The sequence below is a fragment of the Myotis daubentonii genome, chromosome 6 (genome assembly GCF_963259705.1).
Source record: "Myotis daubentonii chromosome 6, mMyoDau2.1, whole genome shotgun sequence".
NCBI classification, from domain to species: Eukaryota; Metazoa; Chordata; class Mammalia; order Chiroptera; family Vespertilionidae; genus Myotis; species Myotis daubentonii.
In genome coordinates, this window is record NC_081845.1 from 77,916,586 (window position 1) to 77,930,763 (window position 14,178).

Genomic DNA, 14,178 nt, shown 5'->3' on the forward strand with positions numbered 1-14,178 from the left:
CACAACCTCAAAATATACAATAGCATTTATGCTTGTCCCTGATTTTTCTCTACAGGCAAAGGACTGATCTTTGAAAATATGTATTTGGGAGATAGTCACGTTCTGTTGAATACCTTGTGCGGGTGCTGCCACAGGAAAATCTGGTTACACTCCGGGGAGGCCGGCTGCCGCTGCAGGACTGAACCACCTCGGCTCTGAGATGAGCGTCCGGCCTGCGCGGGCACACCATGAATAGGTACACAACGATCAAGCAGCTCGGCGATGGAACCTACGGTTCCGTCCTGCTGGGAAGAAGCATTGAGTCTGGGGAGCTGATTGCTATTAAAAAGTAAGTGTTATCCTTCACTCTCATGAATGCATCCTCAGCTACACATTGTCAAAAGGGGAGTGCGCAGGAAGCATGGAGAAGGATCCTAGACACTGATTTCTGGGGGCGAGATGATTGTCGACTCTGGAATGCTCATGTCTGAGGTGTTGAACACATGCCCTTGCATCCTGGGTTTCTGGTTAGCTAATAGGCCTCTCTTCCTCGCCTCAGGCTCCATAGCAGGGATTGGCAAGCTTTATTCAGTAAGGAGCCAGACAGTAAATATTTTAGGCTTTGCAGGCCATATGGCCCCCATCACAACTCAGCTCTGCTGTTGTAGTGTGAACACAGTCATAGACCATATATATGAATGAGTGTGGTTGTATTCCAACAAAACTTCATTTATGGAAACTGACATTTGAATTTCAGATAATTTTCACATGTCACAAAATCTTCTTTTGATTGTTTTGATTCCAACTATTAAAAAATATAAATGCCATCTTAACTCATGGGCTTTACAAAAACATATGGTGGGGTGGAGTTGGGGTGAGACATAACTTGCCAACCCTTTTACTGGCATGTCTAGAACTGTGTTGTCTAATAGGGTAACAAGTAATCATATGTGACATTGAAATGTAAACTTAATTAAGAATTCAGTTCCTGTGTTGCACTAGCTACATTCCAAGTGCTCGCTAGCCACATGTGTCTGTCTAGTGGTGACCATACTGGACAAACATAACATTTCCAGGGAAACAAAGTTCTATTGGACAACTCTGGTCTAGGTAAAATAAGAACAAGGGATCCCCTCCATGGCAAGGTTAACTAGCTAGTGATAAAGCAAGACACAGTCCAGGCCTCCTGTGCTACGCTGCACCACCTCTGCTGGGAAAATTGGTGATGTAGGATTGATTGCCAGGTTTTAAAATAAGTGCTGTTTTGGATAGTATAATATTTGATAGGAATCAAAACCAATCTTAAGCACTATTCATTAGTTTCAGAATGAAAACATGAAAAAGAAAGTTTAGCCTGTGACTAGGAGTAAGCATACTATTTGTTTCTTCTCTTTAAGAATGAAAAGGAAGTTTTATTCCTGGGAGGAATGCATGAACCTTCGTGAGGTTAAGGTATGTATTAATACAATAGGGGATGATTTCTGTATAGTTGATTAAAATAGTGTTATATATGCTTACATTTTGTTGTTGTTGATATATTCATTCTCTTTGAATTGTTTCACTGATGCCCAAAATAAAGGGGTGGGGGTGCTAACATTATTCAGTTAATAGCTCAAAATAGAAGATTACTTTGCTATTAATGAGTATATTTATTGGTGTATTACTCTTTAGGTTAATCACGGCTTTATTTAGATTTCAATAGCTCTCCACTAATGTTCTTTATCTCAAATGGTGATAAAAACAAATAACATAAAATTTACTATCTTACCAATTTGTAAGTGTATACAGTATGAAGTACATTCATATTGTTTTACAACCATCATCACCATCTATCTCTAAAACTCACTTCATCTTGCACAACTCAAACTTTGTACCTATTAAACAGCAAGTAACTCCCCATGACCTCTACCTTCTGTCTCTGTGAATTTGACTGTCCTTACTACCTCAGGTAAGTGAAATCACACAGTACAGGCAGACCTCGTTTTATTGTGCTTCGCTGATTGTGCTTCACACGTGTTGCATTGTGTACAAATTGAAGGCAAGACCCTCTAACTCACTTCAGGGCAGGACTCGCACATGGAGGTGGTTTAGACCCAAACCCTCAGTATCTCCGAGGTATGCCTGTATTTATCTTTTTGTGACTGGCTTATTTTGGTTAGCGTAAATGTCTTCAAGGCTCAGCCAGCTGTAGCATCTGTAGAATTTCCTTCTTTTTAAAGGCTGAATCATATTTCATGGTATGGATGTACCACATTTTGCTTGTCCATTCATCCATTGATGGACACTTGGGTTGCTCTCACTTTTTGGCTATGGTGAACCTCCCCATTTCTTTAAACTCTTCCTTTCCACTGGCTCCTTCTCTCCAATCTCTACTAGTAAATGTGCCTGCCATTCCCTCTAATGAGTCTCAGCCCTCTCTTCCCTTGAGCTTCCTCCCCTGTCCTTCCAAACAACACCTTATGCCATCATTTGTCACCTACCATTGACTTTCCACTGAATTGAGTTCCGCGTCTCTCTCTGTTACGGAAGCTGCTTGTTGCCAAGTTCAGGATCATTTTCTCAGGCACGTTCTTGCCTGCAGGGTTGGGTGCTGTTGACCACTTCCTCTCCTCTCTCAGGCCTTTGTGACTCTGCTTTTGTTTAGCTGTCCTATCTCTTTCTTGCCTTTCATCACTTCTTCTGTGGGTACACCCCTTAAATATCGGTGATTTCCTGCATTCTGTTCTTATTTCTTATTCTGTTCTTCAATTTTTTCTTTGCTCTGACACTACACCTGATTAATGTCATTCAACCCCCCTGCTTCGACAGTCTCGTCAGATCTTTTACCTTTCTTATGCATTAGGCCAGGGATTGACAAATGGCCCGCGTTCTGTTTTTGTAAGTAAAATTTTGTCGGAACACAGCCCTGCCCATTTGTTTGCGTATTGTTTATGGCTGACTTTATGCTACAATGGCAACATTGAGTAGTTGCAGCAGAGACCTCTCACCTAGGGAGCCTAAAATACTTACTCTCTGTCCCTGTGGAGGCGAGTTTGCTCATCCCTGCTGTAGACCCCTATATCCAAATGCTCAGTGGATATCAGTGCCTGAATTTTCTAGAAAGTCTGCAACCCCCCTGGCGTGCTCATATCCTCTCCCCCTTCTGTTCATTAACATTTACCCAGAAACCACAGCTCCTTGTAAGTGGCCTGTGTGATCCCACTGTCCTCGTGTTTCATCCATCCTGTGTGCTGCCGCCAGAATGATCTCCGTGACAGTCAGCTGCTCATACACTATCTACCGTTTATTGAGAGGCTGTTATGGGCCAGGAAGACCCTTAGGTGTCTAACTTCATCCCACAACTACCTGATGTGGAAACTGTTAGGCTCTTGAGTTTGCTCAAGACAACAGCTGAGACCCAGTCTCAGGAACTTGCTTGAGGTAAACACACCTCTAAGCCACAAGGCTTGGTTTCAAACCCAGGTTTGTGTGAAGGGTTCAGTGGGTATCCCCCTGGCATCCAAGCAGTGTCTTCCCTGCCCACTTCTCCAGTTAAAGTCTTCCGGAGGCACTTCCTTTAGAACCTAACTGGGGCCATTCCTATTCCTCAGACACGGAGAATGCCACTCCATGCTTACACCCGTACCTGTGAGGGCACCCCTCCCGACACACCCTTTCCCTCCCGCTGAGCTAGCTGTCTAGGTGTTACTGTTCCTGAAAGTCACATTCAAATGATACTCACTGACTACTCGGGGTTTAATAATTACTCCTTCTTAAAACACCTCTGATGCTCCTTGCCTCTGCCATTAATAGTCTTCTTAATTTTGCTACATGTATTTTGTCCTCTCTTCTGAATTAGATTGTTTGCCTCTGAAGGGCAGGCACCCCAAGATATCCTTGGGGCCCAGGGTATTGTACAGCAGGTCCTCAAGTAATGCCCTTTCCTTCAAGGTCTTTTTAGAACGCTGATATCAATTAGCCTCGGATACAATTGGTTTTGTTATACACGGTTATACATTGCAGTTCCAAGAACCTACTGATGGTGTTAAGTGAGTACTCACTGTAGTTTTTTTTTTTTTTTAATATATTTTATTGATTTTTTACAGAGAGGAAGGGAGAGGGATAGAGAGTTAGAAACATCGATCAGCTGCCTCCTGCACACTCCCTACTAGGGATGTGCCTGCAACCAAGGTACATGCCCTTGACCGGAATCAAACCTGGGACCCTTGAGTCTGCAGGCCAATGCTCTATCCACTGAGCCAAACCGGCTAGGGCCTCACTGTAGTTTTGTTAAAAGTTGAGAACCTTCATGCCTGGGGACAAATGGTCCCTATTCGGACTGCTGACCCAGGTTCAATCTGCTTCTCTGCGTTGATACAGCTGTCCTGCCCCTTCCTTCCTTTGTAGACCTCCCCTGAGCCACAGTAAGATGCCTTCTTTTTGGAAGTATTACTCTGTAAAATGAGTCACATGAAGTCCTCCACGCAAAGTTAATTCTTTTGATGTTAAACTAATACATGCTTTAACTTGCTCATGAGCCTCGCTTAGAAATAAGAGCTGTGAGCCCCTCAGCCTTGGGCCAGTAATTCATGCTCAAAACACACTCCAGGCTAACAGCAGAAGGGACCGTATTCCTTGCCTAGAATTCTCTTCTTGAAAAATTTTAAAACTTACTTCATTTTCCTCTGAACAAATTTGCTGCTTGTCTCCTGGACATCCCAGCCATTGTGTGGGGACATCCCAGCCATTGTGTGGGAGGCACTGTAAGCAAACAGGCAGAAGCGATGGCCGCAGCCTGCAAGAGCCCAGTGAATGCTACTTACAAGTTAAGCAATGTTTGTTTTTGTTACTCATGGAGCATCAGGAATCCAACCCAACTGAAAGAAGTCATCGGCCCGGAGGAGTCATTCTTGAAGGATCTGTCCATTTGGCCCGAACAGCTGAGTATTTCCTGCCAGAGAGGCATGTTGGCAGCGGCTCGCCCGGCAGGGAAGTGGCACCAGAGAGTCCTACTTTGCTCTCATTCACTGGCCAGAGTCCCCTCTCCTCCCAGCTGCTTGAAATAACTTGATCTCATTGCACCTTCCCAAGCTCTGGTCCCTGGGGTACCTGATCACCGAGTGTCCTTCCAGATTTGGATATTCTGTGTTAACACTCCATCTTCAGGCATTGCGTTTGTTTTATAAGAGGGATGTTCTTTTAAGGAGATTCAAAGATAAAGAGGGCTTCGCAGTGTGTTACTATTGGGCTGCCTTCTCTGTGAGGAAGTGGCTTTTTGAATGACAGGGCTCATCCCACTGGCCAGGGTGACCCTTCGCGGCTTCCTGGAAGGAGCCTGTCTATCAAATTCTAATTGTCTCGTGAGTACACCGGTAGTTGGGTATCTCTGGCTGTCACACATGAATGGGATCGCTGCTCACCATTGACAGAGCTAATGAGGCAAGCAAAAAATGGTTGACACGGCCGTACTCACGAGTGCGTTCCCAGAAGAGGAAAACGGCATGCACGCAAGGCTGAATAATAAGGTCAGGCAGCATTTTCCACGTCACCCTCTTGTTCCTTGTGCCTCGCTTTTACTGCCTTTGCTGTTCTTGGAAGCAGAGCTATTTCTCCCATATCACTTCAGAGTCTTTCCAAAGAGATTTCTCTTCCTTCTCCCTCTGCTTCAGAACTCACAGTGTGAGGAGCACCCTGTGTCCTCTGGACATGGATGAACCAGATGGAAGTTGACAGAATCAGGCTGTCGGCCCCTGTGTGAACAATTTCTCGTTCATGATGTCTGCAGACTGGCAACTGGTGATCTTGGCCCAAGGCGGCTGCCTTCTCCAATACAGGCACACCCCAGACATACGGAGGGTTCCGTTCCAGACCACAGCAATAAAGCAAGCTGTAATCTTGTTTGCCGGTGGAGGGTCTTGCCTTCAATTTGTAAAAAACAAAACACAACACAACATCTGTGAAGCACAATATAGTGGAGTGCAATACAACGAGGATTGCCTGTGCTAGAACAGTCAAAGCCTCATCTTCCAATAGATTCCTCTCTCCACCTCCCAGGAATGAGTTCTGTTATCTGGAGGGAACACACCTCAGGTAGCCCTGGCCCACTGCCTGGTCCTGGCGGCACCAGAAATACCAGTTAAGATTACGCATTTACCGTTCGGCCAGTTAATCAAGATAGTTTTTCCATGTACAGTTGCTATGGATTTCATAGACATATCATTCATGAAATTGTTGTTAAAATATGAATTGTGGTCTTCCTGTGGTTGTAGAATTAGGTGTTTCTTCCTAAGTGTTCATGGGGTTACTTTTCTTTTTCAACAATAGAACCTCTCTTTTTGTTTTTCTTCCTCGCCTTTCAGTCTTTAAAGAAGCTCAACCATGCCAATATAGTAAAACTAAAAGAAGTGATCAGGGAGAACGATCATCTTTATTTTATCTTTGAGTACATGCAGGAAAATCTCTACCAGCTCATTAAAGAAAGGTACGTTTGGTTTTCATGATCTTAGAAATAACTATTGCAAAGTGGACGTGTTTTCTTTCTGCTTTTGTTTTTTATTTTATCAGTCCTGTTCCTCGGGCTGTGCTGCTTAAAGCTGCCTGTTAGAGAAGGGGCCAGACCCCCATCCCTACTTCGGAGGCCTTGTGCTGGCATCATCGAAGCTAGTTTCAATGAAGCTGTTTTCATGTTTTAATGGCTTATTCACCCAAAGGAGCTCAGACATGTTACAGGCATTCTGTAGTTCTCCATTCCCACCGGGACATGTGGGCAGAGCAACTGCAAGTCAAGGTGTAAAAGCTTCATTCACTCTGAGACCTCCATCGAAAACTTCTGGGTTCATTTCCATTCCTTTCTCGCCACAGTGCTCAGGGGCTTGTGCATGTGGCAGAGGAGTCTAATAAAAAATTTACCTGCTATGGTAATTAGGAGCTTTAAAAGTGAGCCATGTAGAACCTCTAGGGCACATTTTCTTGGTGGCAGATGAAAGCCGTTCCCAGAATCCCTCTGAGTGATTTCAGCGGACAAGGATTGTCTTATTGAAAATCATAGCAAAGAAGATGCGTAGTTTGCCCAACCAGGAGGAAAATGTTACTCTCTACTACATGTCATAAAGCCTCAAATTTTCCCCATTAAAATTTTTTAAAGTTTTAGTTTATATTACAGAGAGAAGAGATGTTTATATGTTACATTAGAGGGAATTTTGTTGGGGGTTTACTATAAAATATTTCATCATTGCTTCTTTGTAACATAATTAAATATATTTGGTGTGTATGGGCAAATGGTTGTTTTTCTTTGCTCTGTATTATCATCAAAGGATCTGGTCAAATTAGCACGTGAGCCAATGTTTGCGCAAGTTCTTACTATATAACCAAAATGAATCCCATTTTCATTTATAAATCTAGACTTATAACTTTTTCCCTCTGCTCCATACAGAAATAAGTTGTTTCCTGAGTCTGCTATAAGGAACATCATGTTTCAGATACTGCAAGGACTTGCATTTATTCACAAACACGGTAGGTGATTTGGATTATTGTTCCTCTGAATAGCAGTGAAGTGTTGTCATCAGGTGAGTGCAGGAAGCATCCGTGTATCTTGCAATTGACTCCCGGAAAAGGTGGAAGAGTTGGGAGGTTGACGATGGATTTTGGAATACGTTACCTTCCATTACTTGATTTCTGAATATCCCTCATTACTCCTCATGTCTGCATATTCTTCTTCTTTGGGCTTTAACGTTAGCTTGTTAGTTATAGATCTAAAATCATTCCTGACCATTAAATGATGTATTAATGAGAAACCTAAGATTAGAATTCAGGGAAATTTCACATATTATGTTTGTCCCACTAACACTGATTTATAGTGGCTTCTCGTTTTCCTAATGTATTTATATTTTAGTTGTTCAAAGGGGCTCAAAAATAGTCTAACAAGGTTTATGCAACACAGGAAAATTAAATGAATTAAAAATTAGCAAAGAAAGAAAAAGGGACAGGCCAAACAAGCTACAGGATAGCTATAGCCAGGGGTGAGGTTAACCCACAAAATGCATCTCGACCTCTTTTACTTAAGTAGAAGAAGCAGGCTACAGATTCGATTCTGAGCTCGCTTTCTGACAATGAGAAATGTGAAACATGACAGATTACAACCTACATAGTTTCCCTGAGGTAAAAACAGCCCATTTGCCCAAGAGAAGCAGACTGTTCTTGGTACTGAGATCAGGGAGGTTCTCGTACGTGTCCTTATCGGGGAAATAATATGTAATGTGACTTCATGGTGAACACAGTGACGTGGGGAAGTTTCATGTCACTTCCCTCAATACAGGCCAATTATATCACCTGATTTGAGAAAACAGTCCTACTGAGAAAATAGTTCTACTGAGGCCCAGGATAATTCCCTCTGGGGATGGTCTGGTTAGTCTAAGGAAAGAGCGTGTTTAGAATAATGGATGGTGCATACTCTTTAGGAAAGCCTCTATCTCTTTTGTCCTTCTTAGCTGAGCTTTTGAAAGATAATGAGTAGCAGTGAGTTTGAGGTTATGTTTTCCAGCAAGTTTCTGGGGCATCACTAGTCTTTGTTACTAACTGCATGCGGCCCACCTGGGGATGGATCGATACCTCCTCGTGAACACAGAGCCGTGGGATGGACATGTGCACCAGTAGAGCCAGGAGATCCTTCCGGAGGTCATTTGAGGTCACTTTTGTATACAGACAGATGGGCTGAGCAGCTGATCTTGCACAGGTAGAAATCTGTTTGCTCCCAGTGTAAGGATATCATTGCCGTTGCAAATATTGCACCAACAAATGAATTTCCTAGTAAGGAAACTGGGTGGAAACGCTTTGATAATACAGTCAGTTCAGGTTTGACAGAGGTTGGTAGTGAGTAGAAAAGACCTCGTGCCTCCATCCATCTGGGATTGTTCCCAGCCTGTTCTTTAACCCCTAAGTAGCCTCTCACAGTTAGAGACTAAATAAAACACAAACAACAGACAGGCTATCCGTACAAATCCTTGTCAGCCTCAGGCACATGGTGAATAACCAGTGAGTAATTGCAAGACTGAGTCAAATTGTGAACCAGTTCTAGTGAAAAGATTTTAGTAAAAGGTATGTCTGATTCTGCTGACATTGATAGAGCTAGCACTGTAACCAGTATTCACCAGAATTCACAAGGCATAGTATGAATTTGCAAAACATGAAAAATTTATAGTAAGACATTAGGAACAAATGGGGGGAGTCACTTACTAGATTTAAGAGCCCAGGAAAATTGAGCCAAACAGTAGTCATGGGTATATCAGCTATCTACGGCTGCATTACAAATTATCCCCAGACTCAGCAGTCTTAAGAAACAAATCTTTGTTATTTCACACTGTTTCTGAGGGTCAGGATCTTGGAGTGGCTTAGACGGATGATTCTGGCTCAGTGTCTCTCATGGCATCACCGTCAACCTGTTGACCAGGTGCAGTCACCAGCAGACGGGGTCGCTCCCTGCTCTACGCCATCACCGTCTCTTGCCTGACCTCATACAACAGACCTATCAGGTCTCCTCACATCTCTCCTTACCCCTTCTCAGCCATTCACCCATTTGCCAGGCAGGGTGAGCTCGGCAAAAGGCAAATTTAACCCTGTTGCCCCTGCCCCTACTTAAAATCCATCCGTGGTTCCTCGTGGCTCTTAGGATAACAAATAAAAAAAATAAAAATAAAAAAAATAAAAAAAAAAGAGCCCAGGAAAAAGAAATGATAAGAAATCAAGGAGAGAAAAAAAGAATCAAAGAGATTCTCAAAGGAGAAAGGTCAACCAGAATGTCTTCAAATCGGGACCAGCGATGGCATCTCAGTTGCTCGGGCTCCTTGCTCAGTATGGAAACTGAGTGGGGACCTAAAAGAAAGTTAAATTCTTTGACTTTCTCTTCTTTTGCTGCTTTCATGAGACTCAGATATGTTTCCAGAAAGAGCATGTAGCCTTTTATCCAGGTCTCTAACTCATCGAATGAATATGTGCACATACCCTCATACATGTGCATACACATCTACATGTATAAATACCCACATGTGCCTATATCTACATATACACCCCTCCCTACACACACACATACACACACAACACATAAATACATATCTAATAATTTAGCATCCTTATACTATTGTGTCAAAACAGTTTTTTGTAACTCCACACTATCAGCTCGCTTACACGCCTTAGACTTGTTACAAGTCCCAATGCACAAAGTTTTGCAAATATTAGCACATTGAATTCTGCAAAATAACCCTACAAGGTAGGTGCTGTTATTGCCCCATTTTACAGATGAGGAAAGTGAGGCACAGAGGGGTTAAATAATTTGGGATTTGAAATCGGATTGTGTATGAGAAGCTGGGTTTATTGAGAAGGTCAAACCACCTTTACTTTATAACCCCAGCACCGTTGCTATGACCAGAGTTTCTTGACACTTTCCCCAGCTGTTAAGTGCCCAGTTCTAGGTATAACTTAGTAACTTTTCATCTGTCAATTTATTTCCATGCCAGTTACTCAAATAGAAAGGATAGCTGGTATCTGTTCCTTCCAAAGAGGTCTAGAGAGCTTTAAAGACCTGCCGCAGGCCCCATTGCAATGCAGTGGAAGAGCAGAGATCAGCTCAGATACCTGTGTCCACTGGCCACACTTCACTAGACAAACCTATCTTCCCAGCGAACAAGAGAGTAAGAGGTTAAGAAAATAGTGATAATATTTGTAGGTGGATATTAATTTTACAGGTCCTACCTCATTTTCATTGATAAATGATTTCTGGAAACTTCTTAATGGTATTTATATAGTATCGACTTGACTCTGGTTAAGTGCACAGGTAACTCCATGTTATTTCTTTTCTCCAGTAATGGAAAGAAAAATCACCTAAGGCACTTCAGAGTGAGTCTCAGGCTCCTCTCTATTGCTCATCCTCACTGTGAGAAGGCGAGTTCTGTCCCCGGGGGAGCAGACTCCTCTGAGAGGGGAGAGCCGCCCTGCGGGTAGTCAGTTGCTATGGCCGTAGTCCATGTCACTGAGCCCTTTCCCCGCCCAGGGAACGAACACACCATCCTGCTTGGGGCCGATTGAGCAGTGCCAAAGCACACGCACTTTGCAGAAATTGAAAAATGAATGCACACTGTGTTTCTTCCTTAACCTGCCCTTGCACATATGCAGGTCACACTCATCCATGCCAGTAATCAGAAATGCATAGCTGGCTTGAGAACAATGTTTTGCCACCAAGAAGTGGCTCTCTGCTTCTGTGTTTCATCACTGTCTTCCTGTGCATGACCTTGAGTCAGCCCTTGGCTTTTCTGTGTGTTGCTGGCCTCGTGGCCCTCTTTATAAAAACATTGTAGGTTTCAATTCGGTAATATCTGTGAAATTACACCTCCCGTCCCAGGAAGGTGTGCTACGTGAATTCATAGTGGTTAAGTATTCTCTAGTTATTTCCCCATGTTCGTGTCAGGTTCATCATTAGCAGGATGTGGCCTTCTTTGTGGCTTCGTGGTTTCCTTGCCCCCAGGCTCTTAATGAAAAGCAAGCACAACGCATTTTCTGCCAGAATGAAAGAGGAAATTCTTCTGTTATTCGATTGGCGTAGGGGACCCTGAAATTAGATTGAAGGGCTGATCCTGAATTATGAAAGCCAAACAGTTTTGAACAGGAAGGTTTATCTTAATAGCACTTTGCTGTTGCATGACCCCTGAATGACCCAGCTCTAAGGGTTTGCATTGTGGATCGGAAGTGGAGAGGGAGAAGTGGACTCTCGTGACAAGTCCCAAAGCACGCATCCACAGAGCGTGGACCCGGCCAGGAATCAGAGCAGAGCTAGCACCACCTCCTCACAGGTGGCGGGGCACATCACTAGCCTCACAGCCTTGATTCTTTGCATCTACAAAAGTGGAGCCGTGTCTGCCTGTTCACTTTACCAGGTTGCTGGGAAGAGAAAATGATAGGATTCATACTACTAATACCAACAAGCTCTGGCAAGGTGCCGACGTGCTAAGTGCTGCTGTAAAAGCTGTGCAAACGTTAACACATTGAATCCTGCAAAACAGCCCCACAGGTAGATGCTGTTATTCCCCCATTTTACAGGTGAGGGGAGTGAGGCACAGAGAGGCTACGTGATTTGCCAGCCAGTGAACAGAATTGGGACTTGAAATCAGGCAGTCTGATTGGTTTGCACAATTTACCACTATGCAGTATTGCCTCTCGTGTGGTAATGTTTTGTTAAAATAGAGATGAGAAGTAAATGTACACAGCAGGAGGGCCTTATGCTTTTAATTACCAAAGAATAGAACGCATGGGCATAAAGCTAATAATAGCTCTTGCCATTATTCAGTAATGAAAAGGACAGAGGGCTAGATTCTGCAGAGATATTCATGAATGTTCCTAGTTATAAAGGCTTATTCTCAAATACACTGTAACAGACAACACATGTCAACTGACAGATACCATTTTCACCAGCCAGTTTTAAGGGTCTGTTTGCAATTTCTTCCCCCTAGCCATTTTCCCTCTGATTAGTTATTTGGGGCCTGGTGTGATCCATAGAAAAGAAAGCTGCTAGAGGGTCATAAGGGGAACCAGAATCTTCCCTCTCCTCATTTCATTAGTGCTCAGGTTCTCTGTGGAAGTGCAATTAAAGAGGGAGAGGGTAAAGCTGGACTGGTGGGAGGAGATCATGCGTGTTTACAGGAGCATGACCAGCATGGAAGCAAGGAGTGCGAGAATACTTGCATCTGAGCACAGGTCGATGTGGTGGGATGCGCAGGAGAAGATGCAAGTGTGCGGAGGTGGGTGTTGTAGATGGTGGCAGTGGAGCTTGGGGGCTGGAGAACAAATGACTCATAAATGCCACGAAAGTTTAGAAATAACAATTTAGCCCTACAAGAGGAGAGAGGGGGAGTTAAGAGGAGAAGCAGCATTAATATGGACTTGCGAAGACCAGACCTAGATTAGCTGTGTGGGTTGGGAGGGACAGAGTGGAGCTCCGTAGTATAACAGCTGTGGTACCTTTCTTGGTAGGATTGTGAATGATTCACCCACCCACCTTGACTCACCTCTCCCATCTGTTCAGTCAGAAAACAGTGTCTACCATTTCTTTTCTCATTGAGGCGTTTGGTTTTTGTTGTTGTTAATCCTCACCCAATTATATTTTTTGTGTTGACTTTTCGAGAGAGTGGAAGAGAAGGGTTAGAGGAAGAGAGAGACAGAGAGAGGGGGGGAGAGAGAGAAACATCAATGTGAGCAAGATACATTGATTGGCTACCTCCCATATAAGCCCCCATAGGGGCGGGGATTGAACCCTTGACCCTTCAGTGCATGGACCTATGCTCTAACCACTGAGCAATGCTGGCCAGAGCTCATTGGTGTGTGGTTTTAATTCTCTGAGTTTTTGGGAAGAGAGACCATGGTCTCATGTTCATATATCTTCAGGGGCCATGAGAGTCTTCCTGGGTGCACTGACGAAAGGCCACTCTCTAATAACTGCGTGTGCATTTTCACATTCTTAAGTCAATTCCAAGATGGGAGCATGCCTTTGGGCCTTCTGGGAGCTGGATGGTGCTCTGAAGAACAGAGGGTCCAAACACAGTGACTCAGTCTCGGAAGAGACCTCGCTCACTCTGGTGGGCACTGATCATCTTTATTTAATTAGGCTGAGCAGAAGCCATCCAAATTTGCCCACATCTGAAATTCTTTCTTTCATTTTAAAGGCCATTTTTGACTAATACTGAATTACTGTTTGAATTTGAACCAGCCTCAAGTTTGGTTCTTCCTATAATTTAGGTTTAATTTACTCTTAATTTGGTTAGGAAACTTAAGGAATTAGTATGAGGAAGGCCATTAGTTGGTACAATGTTAGGATAAAGAAACAATGGAATATATATAGATATAGATATAGTATGTATAGTATAGTATGTATCTATATTTACACATCTATATATATGTATATATACAGTATACTACCTTTCTACACCCATATATGCATATAAACACTCAAAGCTATATACATACATGTACTACATATACATATGCTATACAAATAGAAAATTCGCTGTGCCAGTCTCTGGTCTAATCCAGGTCTAACTGCTTGATCTTCTCAATGCCTTGGATGATGGAAAAGAAAAGCAGCTCATTGGTGGACGGAAGCACTTCCTCTTCTCCCCTGTGGCCCTCTTGAGTGTATGGGATCACTTCTGTACCTTCAGCCCTTCTACGTGGACTGGGTTC

At 43.4% G+C, this 14,178-nt stretch overlaps 2 protein-coding genes across 3 annotated transcripts in view; both read left to right on the top strand.

The window, feature by feature from the left end:
* The window catches only part of LOC132237228 (uncharacterized), a 28,534-nt gene extending 28,206 nt beyond the window's left edge, over positions 1-328 (top strand). For both annotated transcript variants that reach the window (XM_059701408.1, XM_059701409.1), the window contains exon 2: positions 56-328. In XM_059701408.1, coding sequence (XP_059557391.1) covers positions 79-198 — 120 coding nt within the window. In that variant the 5' untranslated portion in view covers positions 56-78 and the 3' untranslated portion in view covers positions 199-328. The remainder of the gene's footprint in view (positions 1-55) is intronic.
* Positions 190-14,178, top strand: part of CILK1 (ciliogenesis associated kinase 1) — a 33,341-nt gene continuing 19,352 nt past the window's right edge. The window contains exons 1-4 of the mRNA XM_059701407.1: positions 190-328; positions 1,377-1,431; positions 6,318-6,439; positions 7,391-7,470. Coding sequence (XP_059557390.1) covers positions 228-328; positions 1,377-1,431; positions 6,318-6,439; positions 7,391-7,470 — 358 coding nt within the window. The 5' untranslated portion in view covers positions 190-227. The remainder of the gene's footprint in view (positions 329-1,376; positions 1,432-6,317; positions 6,440-7,390; positions 7,471-14,178) is intronic.